This window comes from Anolis sagrei, chromosome 1, assembly GCF_037176765.1.
Source record: "Anolis sagrei isolate rAnoSag1 chromosome 1, rAnoSag1.mat, whole genome shotgun sequence".
In the NCBI taxonomy this organism is placed as follows: domain Eukaryota; kingdom Metazoa; phylum Chordata; class Lepidosauria; order Squamata; family Dactyloidae; genus Anolis; species Anolis sagrei.
The window spans coordinates 345,152,486-345,171,944 of NC_090021.1; the positions used below are offsets into that span (position 1 = coordinate 345,152,486).

Genomic DNA, 19,459 nt, shown 5'->3' on the forward strand with positions numbered 1-19,459 from the left:
TCACCTCTTCTCCTGACTTTCTCTTCAGCCATTGGGACCAAGAGAGAGAGAGAGACAGAGGTGGAGATGCCCACCTTTCCTGAAGGTAGGCGCAAAAACAAAGGAGGGAGCGGAGGTGAGAGATACCTCCAGCCGGAGGGGCTCTCTCTCTCTCTCCTCTCTCTCTCTCTCTCTCTCTCTCTCTCTCTCTCTCTTGGTCCCAATGGCTGAAGAGAAAGTCAGGAGAAGAGGCGACTTTTGGTGCACACGCGGGGTCTTCAGACATGCCTTCGGACCTGAAGCGGGCCAGGCGCGGTGGCTCCACCCCTTGGCCCACCTGCGGATTGGGGAGAGGAGAGGAGGCAGGTGGAGCGCCGGGGGGAATCAGGAAAGGGAGCCGGTCATGGGGAAGGGATAGAACGTGGAGAACGATTGAGCGCCAGCACCCGGTGGCCGGGTGGAGCAGGAATGAGAGGGGCTAGGCGAGGCTCAAGGGCCCGGCCCCTTTGGGAAGAGGATCGCCCGGCAGCGAGGCAAGAAAGCCGAGGCTCCCCCTGGACTGCCAGGGCTGTTGTGAGCTGAGGGGGCGCTCGTCCTCAAGTGGCGGTCGAGGGGCATTTACAGAGGCGCCTCTGCACCCCTGGCAAAAAAAAGTGTTCTGCGACCGCTTACTTCGCGTAATGGACGAGCCGCCCCTGCTTGGGTGGCAAATGTGTGTGTTAGCGGAACACCGGGCAGAATCCAGGTTGGCCCTCAGGGCTACCTCATTATTGTAAGAGGGCTTTCATCCCATGTGTGTCCCTGCAGCACTGGACTCCCCCCACGGCCTGTGGTGGAAGGAAGGGCCGGCTTCTGTGTGTGTGCAGCCGCGGACTCCGAGGGCCAGGAAGGGAGAAGAGATGGCGCTGGAGAGGCAGTCACGGCCGCCATTGAAAGGCCAGGTGCCGGGCGGTGCCTTTTTCCTTGCGCATATTTATTGGTTTCTCACTCAGCCACCAAACATCACAAGAAGACTCTTGGAGCGGGAAGAGGGCAGCGGGGTCAAGGCCACACTCAGGACGGCTTTCCTGCCACTGCCTTTCAGCCCTCTGGCTCTTTCTGGCTACGCATTTTGAAGAACTGCCCCTCCCAAACAAGGGGTGGATAGTGCCGGGGAGGGGGGGGGGACCCTGCCCAAGGTCAACGCTCACTTGGCAATGCACGGGCACTTTTGGGTGCCATGCTCCATTAAGGCCACTGCATCATCCCCAAATGGCTGCAGTCCACACTGCAAAGGTAATGGGAAGAGCTTTTCTGAGCCTCTCTCCCTTCCCCTTGGAGTCTGTTCGGGGGGGGGGGGGCAAGGAGAGGTGACTGCAAGGACCAAACAGACAGCTGGGCCCACAAGAGAGGAAGCCCCCCCATCTGTAAACCCCCTCCCCAAAAGGAGGGCCTTCCCAAGGCACCTGAAGCCAAAGGAAGGGAAGGCCTTCCCACAAAGGTAGGACCAGTCCCTTTCTCGAAGCGGGGGGAGGGGGGGACGTAGCTTCCAAAGGCCCAATGAACACAGAATGGGGGGGGGGCAGGAAGGGGCTGAATGGGATGGCCCTTTCAGTGTCTTCCTACTGTGGGATTCTATGTGTTTGGGGCCCATGGCAGCCACAAGGCCAGCGATTGCCAACCCCTCTTGCCTCTCCCCCCCCCCCACCAAGGGACCCCCTTTTGTGGTGTGAAGGGACCCCCCACTTAGGAAGAGATCACACACACACCTCTCCTCTCCTCCATGACACCAGGCAAGTGCAGTGGCCAAAGGACTTCTCCTGTCTGAGCAGGGAGTCCCTTGGAAGGAAGCCTCCCACCCTTTTGCCCCCCAGGGAAGATGGCAAGATATCCCCCCCCCCCCCACAACCTCCTCATTTCTGGGAAGGGCAGGAGAGTCCCCTCGTAATGCTGCTGCTCCTGTTTCAGTGGCTGGAAAGGGGGAGGGGCAGTGGCACAGGAGGGAGGGGGACACCGACTGCAGACGGACACAGACAAGCCAGGCAGTGGAAGGGGGGGGGCTCAGCGGGGGTCCACGGGGCTGCCCCCTCCCCCCTCCTCCTCCTCTGGTAGTTTCTTGAAGTCCATGGAGAGGGCCATCTCCTCGCCCTGCAGGGGCCGCCGCCACTCCTCCCGCGTCAGGATGTAGCCCAGGAGCCCCCCAAAGCCCACCAGCAGCAGCCCCAAGGCGTTGCCCAGGAGACCCTCGGGGGCAAAGGCACTGTAGGTGTCCCTATGGGGGGGGGGGGAGAGAGAGAGAGGAAGGGGTCGCATTGAGCACCCAAGGGGGTCTTGGGGGAGGTCTCCCTCGGGGTCCCCTCCCACCCTGCTATGTCCTGTGGCACTCGCCAAAGGGCAAGGGTCTTCTAAGGGGCTCCAAGCCCCATCAGCCCCCATCCAGGAGCTGGACCACCTTTGCCATAAGGACCATCTCCCAAATGCAGCCCCCTCCCACCCCAAGAAAACATTGATGGAAGGAGAACTTGCTTGATCTTGAAGATGAGGAGCTCCAGGATGCCCAGGAGGGCGGTGGCAATGGAGAGCAGGAAGAGGGTGGCCCCGAAGAAGGCGTGCTGCGGCTTGTAGCGGCTGCGCAACGAGAAGGGGGCTCCGGGGAAGAGGAAGGCCCCCAGGCCCATCAGCCACTGCAAGGAGGAGAGAGGAAGAGCGGGACCCATCAGGCACCCTAGAGCACCCCATGGGGATGCCGTCGAAGTGCTGAGACCCCCATGCAGTGGGCAGGGTGCCCAGGGGGCCCTTGGGAGTCCCCACTGAGTTGCCATCATGCTCACTGACCTACTTCACACTGACCTACTCTTAATCTCATCCTAACAAATGCGGAGGACCTGATCGATGCGGTCGAAGTGGTCGGATCCTTAGGGGCAAGTGACCATGTGCTCCTGCAATTTGAGGTACAAAGGAAGGCCGAAACTAAGACAAGTCAATCCTGCATTTTGGACTTTAGGAGAGCTGATTTCCGAAAAATGAAGGAAACACTGAGCAGCATTCTGTGGACACAGATACTAAAAGACAAGGGACTTATGGATGGATGGGAATTTCTCAGGAGTGAAATACTCAAGGCGCAATTGCAAACTGTGCCAACAAAGAGAAAAAATAGGACAAGTGGAAAGAAGCCAGAATGGATGTTCAAAGAACTTCTAACTGTGATAAGACACAAAAGAGACATGCACAAGAAGTGGAAAAAGGGAGAAATCACCAAAGAAGAATTCAAACAAATAGCCAACACCTGTAGGGAAAAGGTCCGCAAGGCTAAAGCACAAAATGAGCTCAGGCTTGCCAAGGACATTACAAACAATAAAAAGGGCTTCTTTTCTTATGTCAGTAGAAAAAGGAAAAACAAGGAGGCGATAGGACCTCTTCGAGGAGAAGATGGGGCAATGCTGACAGGGGATAGGGAAAAGGCAGAACATGGCCCTATAGCCCAAAAAAAAAAACCTACAAGAACCTAGTGATTCCAGCCATGAAAGCCTTCGACAATATACTTAATGCCTTCTTTGCCTTGGTCTTCTCACAAAAAGGTCATCTTCAACCTCAGCAAGATGGAGTGGATGAGGGATTAGAGGACATCCAACCCCAAATTGGGAAACAGGAATACATAAGTTCAAGTCCCCAGGGCCAGATCAACTACACCCAAGTTAGCCATGTATAAATTATGTGAGGGGAAGCCACAGGGAGGAGGAGGGAGCAAGCTTCCTTTCTGCTTCCCTGGAGACTAGGACGCAGAGGAACAATGGCTTCCAACTACAAGAGAGGAGATTCCATCTGAACACGAGGAAGAACTTCCTGACTGTGAGAGCCGTTCAGCAGTGGAACTCTCTGCCCCGGAGGGAGTGTGGTGGAGGCTCCTTCTTTGGAGGCTTTTAAACAGAGGCTGGATGGCCAACTGTCAGGGGTGATTTGAATGCAATATTCCTGCTTCTTCTCAGGGGACTGGACTGGATGGCCCATAAGGTCTCTTCCAAATCTATGATTCTATGATTCTAGTGTTAGAACACAAAATAATAACTTTGTTGTCATTGCACATCATATTTTGATTGTGCTTTTTCTGTACGGCAGGGGGTTGGACTAGATCAGGGGTCCTCAAACTAAGGCCCGGGGGCCAAATACGGCCCTCCAAGGTCATTTACCCGGCCCTTGCTCAGAATCAACCTAAGTCTGAAATGACCTGAAAGCACACAAAAACAGAAACAACAACAACAACAATGCTATCTCATCAGCCAAAAGCAGGCCCACGCTTCCTATTGAAATACTAATCAATATAAATAAAAATGTAATGTTTGTGGGATTAACATAACTCAATGTAATGTTTGTTTGTGGGATTAACCACTGGACGAATTGACACCAAATTGAAAACAATACACCTACCAGGCCAATGAATGACCATCACTCATAAAAACACTGAAAAACAGCAAAAAAAGACTTAAAAAGCAACCACCACCATCCCCCAAAATACATTACAGCGCATGCACAAACCATACACACACACACACACATATGCAACACACATATATACATATATACACAAATATATACACACAAAACACATATACACAGACTGGGCCACAGCAACGCATGGCAGGGAATGGCTAGTAAGTTTATATTTGTTAAAAATGTTCTTCATTTTAATCATTGTAGTTTTAAGTGTTTTTGCACTACAAATATGTGTGTTGTGCATAGGAATTTGTTCATTTTTAAAAAATTATAATCCAGCCCTCGAACGGTTTGAGGGACTGTGACCTGGCCCTCTGTTTAAAATGTTTGTGGACCCCTGGACTCGATGGTCCACGTGCCCTCTTCCAACTCTATGAGCCTATGATTCTAAATGCCATCCCTGACACACACAATATTGGTAGCATTACAAAGCAAAATGCCCATCCTTCCCCATTCATTGCATGACCCATAATGCCCCACATGACAAAGAAATGTTGAGGGGAGGGAAGCGACACAGGTGGCCCCTCCTCCGTCTCCCAGGAAAGGAAGCGAACTCCCAATGGCATCGCTGGAGGGGGGGCTTGTGACCTGGGCATGCTCTTCTCCCAGCCAGGGCCTCCCCACGTGCCCCATGGGGGCCCCACCTGGTTTGGGGTTGAGTTGCGCAGCAGAGAGAATCACCCCAAATGAGAGCCTCGGGGCTTCCTGAAAGACTGTAGGTTTTATATAGCAATATTAAATGACCACTCACAAGCCGGTTTTGCTTTGAAATGGATATATTGCTTGTATCTCTGCAGCAAAGAAAGACACCAAATTGGGAGGGATAGCCAATAGTCCAGAGGACAAGAGCAGAATTCAAAACGATCTTGACAGATTAGAGAGATGGGCCAAAACTAACAAAATGAAGTTCAACAGTGACAAATGCAAGATACTCCACTTTGGCAGGAAAAACGAAATGCAAAGAGACAGAATGGGGGACGATGATGCCTGGCTCGAGAGCAGGACGTGGGGAAAAGATCTTGGAGTCCTCGTGGACAACAAGTTAAACATGAGCCAGGAATGTGATGTGGCGGCAAAAAAAGCCAATGGGATTTTGGCCTGCATCAAGAGGAGCATAGTGTCTAGATCTAAGGAAGTAATGCTACCTCTCTATTCTGCTTTGGTTAGACCACATCTGGAATATTGTGTCCAATTCTGGGCACCACAATTCAAGAGAGATATTGACTCTAAGCTGGAATGTGTCCAGAGGAGGGCGACTAAAATGATCAAGGGTCTGGAGAACAAGCCCTATGAGGAGCGGCTTAGGGAACTGGGCATGTTTAGCCTGAAGAAGAGAAGGCTGAGAGGAGATATGATAGCCATGTATAAATATGTGAGAGGAAGCCACAGGGAGGAGGAGGAGGGAGCAAGCTTGTTCTCTGCTTCCTTGGAGACTAGGACGCGGAACAATGGCTTCAAACTACAAGAGAGGAGATTCCATCTGAACATTAGGAAGAACTTCCTGACTGTGAGAGCCGTTCAGCAGTGGAACTCTCTGCCCCGGAGTGTGGTGGAGGCTCCTTCTTTGGAAGCTTTTAAGCAGAGGCTGGATGGCCATCTGTCAGGGGTGATTTGAATGCAATATTCCTGCTTCTTGGCAGGGGGTTGGACTGGATGGCCCATGAGGTCTCTTCCAACTCTTTGATTCTATGATTCTATGATTCTATGACACTACGGACTTTTCCCCACTACTACTTCCTTTTATACACCTTTCATGCCCATCTCCCCCTCTTCTCACTTTCCTTATTAGAACTTGTTGCTTCACAAGTTCCCATACAAGGTTTCCAGCGGCCCCTGCTGGCTTCAAAATGTCACAGAGAGAGAATTTATTCAGCCGGGATGATTCAGTCAGGATGTCACGGAGGGAATTTGTGATGTCTTCATGCCGTCAGAAATTGACTCCTGACACTTCCCCCTCCCTCCCGATGCCCCCCTCTGCTCACCTGAAGGACGTAGAAGGCAACGGCCAGGATGCCACACCAGCTGTGGAGGCTGTAGAGGTCCGGGAAGCCGTTCTTCTTGTGGTACTGGAAGACGGCCACCAGCCCTGCCAGGTGAAATGCACATGGGGGGTAGAAGAAAGAGGGGTCCCCTCTCCCCTCCTCACATGAGAGCCCCCCCCCCCCCCCGTGTCCCCCGGGACTCACCCACCAGCGCCACGAGGAGGGCCAGTCCATGGAGAAGGCCGTGGAGAACCTTGGTGGCCCGCTTGCTCTCAGTCCTGAAGACGCGGTAGACCAGGAGGGCTGCAAGGCAGTGCGGGGGGAGTGTTTCAGGGGGAGGAAGGCAAGGGGCAGCAAAGCCCCCCTCCCCATCCATGCCTTCCCTGTCAGGCAGGAGTGACCCTGGCAGCAGCAGCATCCAGAGAGAGGGGGAGGGGAGAAGGACGACCCCACATGAGATAGGTACAAGCTGGCTTGGTCTCCTCCTGGATCCCTCCCACCCACCCCATCAATGCTCACCGTCCCCCTGAAGGAAGACCATCCCGAGGATCATGCAGAGCGGGTGGACGTTGAACTGGAGCTGGGGGCTCTCCCAGGCCAGGCCCCCTCGGAAGTGCCCCATCCAGGCCCCCACCACGGCCAGGACCGCCACGCCCAGCAGTTGTGAAGCCCCCACGGCGTAGCTGAGCCCCAGGGGGCGGGGGCCGGCAGTGGACGGTGAACCCTCCATCTCCGCTCAGAGCGGCACCGGCCGAAGGGTCTCAGGCTGCTGGGAAAGAATAACTTGATTTGTCATGGTGCTCTTTCACAATGAAATGACATGCCTTCCCCTGCAAACACCACAAAACAACACACGCACCCCTTCCCACCCCCACCCACCACACAGCACCCAATGCCACATCAGTGTGAAACCATGGAGTTCAGCATAGACACAGCTCTAGGATAAAAGCTACCCTTTAAGTCTGTTTATCCTTGTCCTTGTCACCCTGTAGTGTCTGCCAGATGGCAATAATTCAAAAAAGACTATGAAGGGTATATCCTGCAGGATGATGGGTGTTCTGTCACGAGCTGGGCCTGTAAAGAATTGCCTCTAAAATAGGACGTGCAACTTGAGCCCAGCGGGAAGCCAGGGCCCCCTGAAGAGAAGTTCTCAAGGATTTTCCACCACAAATGGTCTTTAGATGGCTTGTGAAGTATAACAAAATCCTTTATTAATGAACAATCAAACAGAAACTTCTCTTGTCTTCAGTAAAGTTAAACAAATGCTTCCAGGCTTTTATGCAACTGGTGGCTTCCTAATCATGTCCACGAGGGACAGGCAATTGTCTTCAATAACTGTTTCTTTACTTTAAGGAAAATCCCCTTTTTAACTTCTCCCAGGCTGACTGTAATCTAATCCTTACTGATGTGGGCTCCGTCTACCGGGACGAACTGCGTCTCGAGCACTGAGTGGACCTACCAGTAAGGCCAGTAGATTCTCCAGCTGGAGTTCTTTGGTCTTCCAAACTGTTTACCTCTGAAATTCCTCAAAGCTTTAGGGCTGCTTCCCTGGAAATCTTTGGAGATCTTTGGATGCTCTTAAGACTGTTCTCCCCCGGAAAGTCTTAAGGGTTGAAGGTTTTGTACAGGGGAAGCTTGCACACGTCCTGTACATTAGTTTTCCTTGCTGAGACTAACTAAAAATGGCTTCCTTCCCTTCCCAATTGCCCTGAGCAAGGGGCGGAACCAAAACTTAACGATGATGGACAGGTGACTTGCCCTATGACTGCAACCAAAGGAAGCCACCTATCTGCAGAATCCCTGAAACCTTGGACTGCAAGCAAACATTTAATACAAAGCAAATAAAGTTGGAGCTCCTCCGTACCAGCACAATGGGAGTTATAGTCTAGTGAGCTCCCATCACTAGTATATATTGCTGGATGATGGGAGTTACTATCTAGCACAGGCCTGGGCAAACTTTGACCTTCCAGGGGTTTTGGACTGCCAGGTGGCAATAATTCAAATAATAATGATAATAATTCAAGAAAAGAAAGAATGCAGGCTGGACCCCTCCCCTCTCCGCCCCCTGGCCCCTCAGATCCTGTCCCCGCCCTGCCCAAGCCACTTGGGTTCTCTTCCCAGGCTTCCAGGCTTGGGCTGTGCCCATAGAAAGGGGTTTGGAAGATATGAGTTTCCACAATCTCATTAGTAACAACAAAATATGTGAAGGAGAGAAATGGAGAATATAAACACACTCCCCTCCCCTCCCCCCCCCCCCACCACCACCACCACTCCACCCCTCCTGGATTCTCACACAGTTGCAGACCAACAGCCAGATCTAGGGAAAGGTCTTCCCTCTCAGCTTGTGCCCCACAACCTGACCCATGGAGAGGCCTCCTGGGCTCTGCCTGAACCCCCACTTGGGTTCAAAGACTGGGAGAAGGCCAGGGGGTCAGAGGGGGGGGGGGTTGGGACATGATGCAGCCCTGCTCAAAGCCCCTGTGTGGTGCCCATGGGATTTCAGGGAAAAGGAGGGAGTGGGGTGAAACAGGAACTGGGGAGATAGACCACAGAGAAGTCAACAAAGCCTTTGGGGTACCCCCCCCCCTCTCCTGACAGCAGAAAAGCCCCTCCCTCATCTGCCCGCCCACCTGCTGGGCACCCTGACTCATCTGTGGGCAAGATGAGGTGAGCTTTGGCTGGTTGCCAGTGAGGGAGGCGTGTGTGACTTGTGGGGGGGGGGGGCTGTGCTCTTAATGGGAGGCCCCAAGGCCCTCGGGGGCTCCTGGCCAGAGAGGCCGCCTTGATTCAATCAGATTTGATCTGAGCAGAGCGCAGCTAACCGGATTACCTGGAAGAAGGCAATTGGGTTACTGCCTCCCTGGAAGGGCCCTCAGGACACAGATGTGCCCCACAAGCACCGGCCAGCCTCCCAGGAGACCGTTCCGAGCAGCAATCACGCCACCTAACACGATTTGGGTTCCCGGGTTCTAAATGTCACTTCCTAATTGGCTCCATCATTAAAAGCTGGGGGAAGGTTGGTTCAACAGCAAGAACTCTGTGCAGGAGGGGCCTCATCCGGCAGTGGCACACGTTGCTCCAGCGCTTCCAGGGACATCTCCAGATCCTCAAGCAAGCCCACCGAGTTTGTGTCATCCACAAAAGCAAAGCTTCTGGAGCAGAGAAACGACTCCCAAAGTCAGTCCCTCACAGGATCCTAGAACGCTGGAGCTGGAAGTGACCGGGTGGGCCACCATCCAGCCCCGCCCCATTCTGCCAATGTTGGGTAGATGCAACCTCACACACATTCCTGTTTGTGCCATGCTGTAATGTGGCCTCCTCAAATTCCAAAGTTTATTGCACCTGATTTAAATATGCATGTAAGCTAATGAGTTATCTACACCATCTAAGAAGGTGTTTGTGTCACGTCGCATCTGACCACATGTTTGGAAGGGTATATAAAGGGGGGTGTATCCAGAGGCGGCCCTAGGTAATTTTCAACGGTAAGCAAACAGTATTTTGCCCCCCCCCCAACCAATCATTGATATATATTTTCTGTTTGTCGTGGGAGTTCTGTGTGCCATATTTGGTCCAATTCCATCCTTGGTGGAGTTCAGAATGCTCTTTGATTGTAGGTGAACTATACATCCCAGTAACTACACTTGCCGCACTTGCTCCCTTGCCTGGCCCGCTTTGGGTCCGGAGGCGTGCCTGAAGACCCCGGCGTGTGCACCAAAAGTCACCTCTTCTCCTGACTTTCTCCTCAGCCATTGGGACCGAGAGAGAGAGAGAGAGAGAGGTGGAGATGCCCACCTTTCCTGAAGGTAGGCGCAAAAACAAAGGAGGGAGCGGAGGTGGGAGATACCTCCAGCCGGAGGGGCTCTCTCTCTCTCTCTCTCTCTCTCTCTCTCTCTCTTGGTCTCAATGGCTGAAGAGAAAGTCAGGAGAAGAGGCGACTTTTGGTGCGCACGCTGGGGTCTTCAGACACACCTCTGGACCCGAAGTGAGCCAGGCATGCCGGCTCCGCCCCTTGGCCCACCTGTGGATTGGGGAGAGGAAGCGGGTGGAGCGCCGGGGGATCAGGAAAGGGAGCCGGTCATGGGGAAGGGATCGAACGCGGAGAACAATTGAGCGCCGGCTCTGCTCGTGCACCCGATGGCCGGGTGGACCACTTTCTCACTTTAGGAAATACGCATGCAAAATAACTATTCAGACACAGAGTTAAAGATAAAACAATTTGCTTACTAAGAACATCTTGCATGATGTAAAGTCATACAGTAACAGATCTTTGGGTTACATTCAGAGTTGGGCCTTAAAGATGGGAAGCAGGCCTCTCTCCTCCAAACAGGTACATCCCAAAAGTAGCAAAACAGAGCAAAATAGAGCAAAAAGAGCAAATGGGGGGGGGGGGGGGACAAAGGGATACACCCCCCCTTTATATACCCTTCCAAAGACGCAACGTGACACAAACACCTTCAGAGATGGTGGATAACTCATTAGCTTACATGCATATTTAAATCAGGTGCAATAAACTTTGGAATTTGAGGAGGTCACGTTACAGCATGGCACAAAACAGGAAGGTGTGTGAGGTTGCATCTGCCCAACAACACAGTCATAGAATCCTAGAATCCAAGAGTTGGAAGAGACCTCCTGGGCCATCATCCAGTCCAACCCCCTTCTGCCTAGAAGCAGGAATATTGCATTCAAATCACCCCTGACAGATGGCCATCCAGCCTCTGCTTAAAAGCTTCCAAAGAAGGAGCCTCCACCACACTCCCTCCGGGGCAGAGAGTTCCACTGCTGAACAACTCCCACAGTCATAGAATCCTAGAATCCTAGAGTTGGAAGAGACCTCCTGGGCCATCATCCAGTCCGACCCTCTTCTGCCAACATTGCGTTCAAATCACCCCCAACAGATGGCCATCCAGCCTCTGTTTCAAAGTTCCCTCATGCTCAGAAAGTTCTTCCTCATGCTCAGGTGGAATCTCCTTTCTTGGAATCCTAGAGTCCTGGAGCTGGGAGAGACCTGGTGGGCCATCGTCCAGTCCCCCCCCCCCCATTCTGCCAAGAAGCAGGACAGTCGCCTTCAAATCCCCCTGACAGATGGCACACCTGGGTGGTTTTTCAGATGTTGTCCCCGGCCCCTCCTGCCAGGGCCCCCCCTCCCTGGTCGTGGGGCAAGGGAAGGAGGCCTGCCTGGGGCAGAAGGGAGCCCCCCCCCCCAACAGGCCCCCTCACTTGCCGCAGAAGGAATGCCTGGCACCAGGGAGAGGGAGCCGGCTTCCTTTCTCCTGCCTTGGAGGCTGGGCCTGAATGGAGCCCCGGGTTCCAATCCCAGGAAAGAGGGTTCTGTCTAGACACTCCCAGGAAGGACTCCCTGGCTGTGAGGAGTCAAGGTTTCCGCCTCGGAGTCTGGCAGCGGCGCCTTCCTCGGAGGCCTTGAAACAGGGGCTGGGTGGCCATCTGTCAGGAGGGCTTCAATTGTGCTTTTCCTGGCTGGAAAAGGAAAGAAGGGTCTGGCCTGGCTGGCCTTGAGGGTCCTTCCGAGGCCAGGAATGTAGCCAGGGGGGAGGGGGCTCGGGGGGGGGGGCTTCAGGCACCCCCCCCCCCCCAAATTCTGATGGTGGTCCGCGAGAAGGCCTGACTGGTGCATTATTTAAACTGTTGTGTTTATTCATATCATGATCTGATCACCATGCTCAATATATCCCATATGCATGGAGGGGGTATTATTGGGGTACGGATGCAAAAGGTTGGCTAGGGTAGACCCTCTTTCACTCAGGCTCAGCACCCCCGCCCCCAATCAAACTCACCCCCCCCCCCCGAATCAAAATCCTGGCTACGGTCCTGGCCGGAGGGATGGCCCGGCCTGCCCCACGCCCCCCTCCCACTTTCACTCAGGCTCAGCACCCCCGCCCCCAATCAAACTCACCCCCCCCCCTCGAATCAAAATCCTGGCTACGGTCCTGGCCGGAGGGATGGCCCGGCCTGCCCCACGCCCCCCTCCCACCTCTTCCCTGCCAGGAACATTCGGGGGGGGGGAGGGAGGGGAGAAGCCCCTTCGCAGCCCCTTGTTCTTCCTGCCACGGGGTCCGGGCCATCCGTGTACCCCCCCCCCCCCCCCACACACACACACACCCACTCCCTGCATGGGCGGACAGGCAGCCCCACCCCCCCCCTCTCTCTCTCCCAAACCTGTGTCAGAACAGGTGGCTCCTCTTCCTGGGGGCGCCGTGAGGGGGGGAGGCATGGGTCGGGGGGGTCCCGGAGGAGGAGGAGGAGGGAAGTGGCCAAGGGAGGGGAGCAGCCGGGCTCGGGGCCCCCCGCACCCCTCCAGGCCAGAGAGAAGGGGGGAGGGGGAGGGAAAGAGGGCACGGGGCCCAGCAGGGAGGGAGGGAGGGCCCGTCTTCTTCTCTTCTTCCTCCTCCTCCTCCTCCTCCTCTTGGGGCCCGGGGGGCTGCCTTCGTGCCTTCAGCCCCCCCCCCCCCTCCTTCCCCTTCCCTTCCCTTTCCCTACCTGAGCCCGGCCTCGGAGGAGAGCAGCCCCGAGAAGAAGGAGAAGGAGAAGAAGGGCGGCGGCGGAGGACACGTTGCTCTCCTCCTCCTCCTTCCTCCTCCTCTTCTTCCTCCTCCGCCTCTCCTGCCTTTCCCCTCCCTCGCAGCAGACCAGGAGGAGGAGGAGGAGGCGGGGACGTCTTTGGCACCTGGGACCCCGCCCTGCTGCCCCGCCCCCCCCCCCCCTCGCCCGCCCGCCCGCCTCCCTTGGCTATCAATCAAAGCAGAAGAGCGCCCGGCACCCAATGGAGGTGAGGCGCAGGTAAGGCCAGGGTCCGGCCAATGGGAGGGCGGCTCCGGGGTGGCGGGAGGGGCCCAAGGGGCAGGAGCGGGCGGGGCCCCACCTTATCATAGAATCCTAGAAGAGTGGGAAGAGACCTCCTGGGCCATCATCCAGTCCAACCCCATTCTGCCAAGAAGCAGGAATATTGCAGTCAAATCACCCCTGACAGATGGCCATCCAGCCTCTGCTTAAAAGCCTCCAAAGAAGGAGCCTCCACCACACTCCCTCAGGGGCAGAGAGTTCCACTGCTGAACGGTCTCACGGTCAGGAAGTTCTTCCTCAAGTACAGGTGGAATCTCCTCTCTTGGAGTTTGAAGCCATGGCTCCATTGCGTCCAGGCATGTAGCCAGGGGGGGGGGGGGGGGCTTCAGCCATCCCCCCCCCCCGAAATTCTCATGGTGGTTCGTGAAAAGGCCTGACTGGTGCATTATTTAAACTGTTATGTTTATTCATATCAGGATCTGATCACCATGCTCAATATATCCCACATGCATGGGGGTATAATTGGGGTAATGATACAAAAGGTTTGCTAGGCTAGACCCTCTTTCACTCAGACTCAGCCCCCCCCCCCCGAAACTCAGCCCCCCCCCAAAACTCAGCCCCCCCGAAACCCCTCTTGAAAAAAATTCAGCCCCCCCCCCCCCGAAACCCCTCCTGAAAAAAATTCAGCCCCCCCCCCCCCCCGAAACGAAATCCTGGCTACGGGCCTGATGGGTGCTCACCTACAAAGCCCTGAACGGTTTGGGACCAGTCTACCTGCGTGACCGCATCTCAGTCTAGAAACCCACGCGTTCACTATGCTCATCTGGAGAGGCCCTGCTTGTGATCCCGCCTGCGTCGCAAGCACGCTTGGTGGGGACACGAGACAGGGCCTTTTCCGTGGTGCCCCCCCCTCTCTGGAACACTCTCCCCAAAGATCTGAGACAGGCTCCTACATTGGCAGTCTTCAGAAAGAATTTGAAGACCTGGCTGTTCCGACGTGCCTTCCCAGAATAGGAAATCTCCTATCCCAAGTCCCATGAGCACTTTATTAGAATAAGATTGCCGCACACTGCACACTGCACTTGCTCTATAACCCTTACATATCACCTGTCACATCAGCACTTTTTAATCCTGTACCCTTTACTCTGGCCCGGCCTAGTTCTATCTTGTTTGATGTACTGCTTATTGCCTGTGGTTTCGTTGTTTTAATATTGTTTTAATTTCCTTTTAGTTTTAATTTCCTTTAAGTGTATTGTTGTGTTCTGTATTGAGGCCTTGGCCTTTGTAAGCCGCATCGAGTCCTTCGGGAGATGCTAGCAGGGTACAAATAAAGTATAATAATAATAATAATAATAATAATGATAATAATAATAATAATAATAATAGGGACATGCAGGTTGAGAACCACTGATGTAGACCTTGCATATACCAAAAAAACATACTGGAGATCCAAATACATTGTATTGTCATATCTGTTCTCTGTGGCTGGGAAATCATCTCCCATATATTGGCACTTTTATAGCATAGTTTTATATGGGGGAGGGGGGAACATAAACTATTTCTTACCATGTATTAATATTGTGATGAGAAACTAACTGTGACAGTTCTGAGCTACACTTTTATAGTCAACACTCACAAAAGTCACAGAAAAAGCACTATTTGGGTCAGTTAATGATGATCTATGTGGTCTCTTCCAACTCTGTTATCCTAGGATTCCAATATCACTCTCCTAGTCACTTTTGCCATCAACTTCTGGTCGATAAACATCCCATTTTATCATACAGTCTTTCACTTGCTCATCTTCCAACTGAAATGTAAAAAAATAATAATATGTATTTTCCAATATTACCAATTATCTGTTCACAATATGTGCGTAACCGACCCTTTTGGATTAGTGAGAGAGTGCTTCCTGTTAAACTCTTCTACACCAATTATGTAACTTCCAATAAAGAACACCCGAGGCGCCATCATGCATTCTGCCATACGTAGCTTCACAGAATGCAGTTCAAAGCAGTTCAACGATATCCTATAGTATTGCAGATGGGGCCTGGTGGCAAGGGTTGCCTAAACTGTTGTTGACATGGAGGCAGCCTCAGCTGATCACAAACACTCTGATGCCATGAATGATGATGATGATGATGAGGTCACTATGGGGATGACCTTCAGGTCTGAGCAGAGGTGGCAGCTGGGAGGGAGAGAGGCTGGCCACTTGCCAGGCAGCCAACTCCTGTCCAGTTGTTTCTTTGGATCTGTTACAGATGTGGTTATATGCGGCTTGACTACACTACATAGAAGACCCAGATGTACCTTGAATTCAACACAGAGTTCATCTGCTATGCACATGTATTTTTGGTGAGTATTCTAGGTTTTCCCGGTTGAATGCTATTTTGCCCCATTTAGGCCAAGTCTGGGGATGCTCCTTCTTCCCTATGGCATGGGAGTCTCATTCTGACATTAGCAGACTCGATTGGTGACAGACAGGCAGTCGCGCAGAGCTCCATGGCCCCCAAGAAATGGTGGTGGTGGTGACACAAAGGATGATGATGTCCCACTGTGGCCACATTGGAAATATGAAATTTCCTTTGTGACGTTTCTGATCCGTTCCTGGTTAATTGACCCGCGATTGGGGAAAGAAGGAACCTTTCCCAAAGTTTTTAGTGCTGTATATTTTAGTAAAGTGGAAACATGTGGCATCTTTTACATTAATTGTTATTTAAAAGAACAGAAATACAAACATGCAAGCAAGCAGAATAAAGACTCTACCAAGGAAGAGGAAGAGACAAAAATGTTTTTCTATATGCAAAACTAAATGACAGCCAGGAACAGAACTCTAAGGCGATCATGCTAATCGATGCAACCCACACTGCTCAGAAGAAGTCCCATAGAATGACTCTGTGAGACGGAGCCCCCAGCCAGTGGCGCAAAGGGTGAAACCCTCGTGTCAGCAGCAGGACTGCTCTTTGGGAACCAGACGCCTTGTGCCGTGGACTCAAGCCCTTCCTTCCTTCCTTCCTTCCTTCCTTCCTTTCTTTCTTTCTTTCTTTCTTTCTTTCTTTCTTTCTTTCTTTCTGCAGGAGCACAGCTTGGACTACAAGCCCCACAAGACACACCAAGGGTGAGGCCAAGCTTTCAGGCAAAGCTCCAGGCACATCAACACCCACCCCGCCCCCCATGGGACAAGTATGTCTGGATAAGTGGTACCATGAAGATCTGTCTCATGAAGAAATGCTCACACGTATGGCTGAGAAAGACCCAGGCCTGTTTGGTTGCCAACGATGCAAGAAGGATGCTGCAAGTGGCTTCCAACTGACACCAGAGCTCTTGGGTTGCCCCGTTCCTCCTCCTCAGGTGAGTCCAAGGCAGCACAGGACAAAGTTTGTTCTAGAAGTCTTGGGTAGTCTTTGCATTTCCTTCTCTGGTTCATTAAAGCAGTTTGAACTGGTCTGGCTGGCTTCCCGGCATGGGGTCTCCACTCCTCTTCCCTGCTGGACTTCTGATCTGGGAAGGGAGCCAGGTGGGGGGCAACAGGCATCCTCATATTTTAGATCTGGGCCCAAAATTGGGTCCTTCACCAAGCTGGTGAAGCTGCCTTGTGTCATGGGATGTCCTTCTTCTCATTCTCCTCAGGTGAAAAGCCTCACAAGTGTTGGGATACGGCAGAGATCTCAGCCAGGGTTTCAGCCGGATCAAGCCCAGTCGGAAACATCCTCTGTGCCAAAGACTTGGAGAGAAAGGTGAATTTGCGGAGACAACAGGAGACAACAGCACCAGGAGTGAGAGCCAGGTGGAATCCGAGGAAAGCAAGAGAACCACGACTACGCCAAGGCGGCGTTTGGCCTTCTTCTTCTTCTTCCTGATGGGTTGCCCAATGCCCAATGTTCCTCTCCTCAACCGTCTGGATGTTGGATCCACTTCTGGCTAGATTGGAACTCAACAGGACATCACAGCATTGACCAGTCGTGAACAGAACTGAGCCCAAAACATCTTGAGATGAGAGTAGAAGGCCATGGTTGAAGGAAGACAGGCTGAACCGTCCTCTTTTCTTCTGCTTTTTAATTCTTCCCACCAGTTTGAAATCCCAAAGACTTGAGATGTGTGTTCAGTTGTGGCAAAAGTCTGACTGTTCAATCCCCCCCCCTCCCATCCTTTCCCCTCCCCCCTCCCCCTCCCTCCCTCCCTCCCTCCCCTCCCCTCCCCTCCCCCTCCCTCCCCCTCCCTCCCTCCCCTCCCCTTCCTTCTCCCCTCCCCACATCTGACACACCACACACATCACACAGAACACTTCATCACACAGAACACACACATCAGGTCATACATAATATACACGCCTCATACACCAGGCAAACCACACACATCACACATCACACACCACACACATGTCACACAACATGCTATATTCCTGCTTCTTGGCGGAATGGGGTTGGACTGGATGGCCCATGAGGTCTCTTCCAACTCTTTGATTCTAGGATTCTATGAACATGCCCATTTCATATCACCCATTTCATATCATATGCAACACACAGAATACGAACATCGCACAGAACACATACCACACGCATAGTACACACAGTTCATACACCACACAAATTGTGCACATTATACTGCACACACATCACATACACCATGCACATCTCACACACGTTGCCCATCTCAGATCACCCATCACTCTTTTCTCCCTTTTTCTTTTTATATTTTGCTTTTTTTCTGGTTTTTTCCCTCTCTTTTACCTTTTTCTTCTCACACACTATACACATCTCACATACCTCACATTCTCACTCATCTGCCTCCTTTCTCTTAACTCTTTCCCTTCTTTCTGTCTCTTCTCCCTCCTTTCGTCTCTCACCTCTCCCTCTTCTCTTTGCCCTTCTCTGTTCACTTTTTCTTTTCTCCTTCTCCTTTGGCCTTCTCCTTTCTTTTCTCAGGCCCCTCTCACGCCTCAGTCTACCTCTTCTTCACCTCAGTTTCATACTTTGATCCAATTCTCGCCTAGGTCGTAAGAGTTGGTAGATTTCACTTTCTTGTTCCAAATTCTTTTCCCAATCAGTCATTCATGTAGTGTGTCCAATATTTGCTGCTCACTTTGTGAAGCAATCTTCTCTTGTTTGGGTTCACTGTCTCTCTTTGTCTCTGAGCCACCTTTCCCACCCTCGATCTCTCCTCTGTACCGCTTCCACGGTGGGTATTCAGAGGTTTCTTAAAAAATGAAATCTGCTTTTCTACTTTCCCCAAATTCTTATCAAGGAGGATCTTACAAATCGGTGTATTATTATATACCGATTTTATGGCATTTATGAAGTAGTGCCCCATATCCAGTTAGATGAAGAACTTCCAATTTATGTTGTTGAAGGCCTTCTCCGCGTCTAGCGCCAAGAACGCACATTCTTCATCGTTGTTCTTTTCAGAATGACGTTTGTCATGGTTCTGATGTGATCATTCATTCTTCGTTACGGGAGGAAGCCCCATTGTTCTTCCTTTATCCATTAGAAAGGGCTTTAGTCTTTCTACCAAGATATTAGCAAATAATTTATAATCAATATTCAATACTGAAATTGAGCGGTAGGTTTCTTTACATCCATCTTCTCCTTTGTTTTCTCTTTCTGTTTTTCTTTTCTCTTTTTCCGTATCCTTTGCTTTCTATTTTTCTTTTTCCCTTTCCTTTCTTTCTTTCTTTCTTTCTTTCCTTCTGTTTCTCCTGTCCTTCCTTTCCCCTCCCTTCCCCCTCCCCTCCCTTCCCCTCCCCTTCCGGTCCCCCCCCTTCTCCTCTCCATTCCCCTTCCCTTTTCCTGCCACTCTTCAGCTGCCTACTTGCAGAATTCAAGATATATCTTCTTCTTCAAAGAAATTGAAGAGCAGCTGAAAAGGAAGAGACTAAAAACCAAGAAATAAACTGAGTGTTTTGCTATTAAGAACTGATGTTGTGTGATGTTGTGTCAAAATGGGAGCAACCCGTGCGCAGAAACAGACCTTCCTTCTGAAATGGTGGTTGGGGCTTCAAGTGTGGAGGGACGGGTATCAGGCATGTAGCCGGTGGTGGGGGGGGGGGGGGAGGGGGGCTCGGGCTTCAGCCCCCCCCCCCCCCCCCCCGAAATGCTGATGGTGGTCTGCGAGAAGGCCTGACTGGTGCCTTATTGAAACTGTTCTGTTTATTCCTATCATGATCTGATTACCATGCTCAATATATCCCATATGCATGGAGGGGGTCTTATTGGGGTAATGATACAAAAGGTTTG

General features: G+C 52.2%; 1 protein-coding gene across 2 annotated transcripts; it reads right to left on the minus strand.

The window, feature by feature from the left end:
- Nucleotides 1-1,502: 1,502 nt before the first annotated feature.
- Nucleotides 1,503-13,092, minus strand: CYB561 (cytochrome b561). 2 transcript variants are annotated; one of them, XM_067463174.1, is made up of 6 exons: nucleotides 12,927-13,092; nucleotides 6,951-7,200; nucleotides 6,636-6,734; nucleotides 6,432-6,535; nucleotides 2,490-2,642; nucleotides 1,503-2,226 (listed from the first exon to the last, which is right to left on the minus strand). In XM_067463174.1, the coding sequence occupies exons 2-6, from the start codon at nucleotides 7,159-7,161 to the stop codon at nucleotides 2,020-2,022; spliced, it is 774 nt and encodes a 257-aa protein (XP_067319275.1). In that variant the 5' UTR covers nucleotides 7,162-7,200; nucleotides 12,927-13,092; the 3' UTR covers nucleotides 1,503-2,019. The 2 variants fall into 2 exon arrangements, with proteins under 2 accessions (XP_067319275.1, XP_067319274.1); XM_067463173.1 differs by lacking the exon at nucleotides 1,503-2,226 and having other exon boundaries at nucleotides 2,333-2,642; nucleotides 6,951-7,197.
- Nucleotides 13,093-19,459: the final 6,367 nt, after the last annotated feature.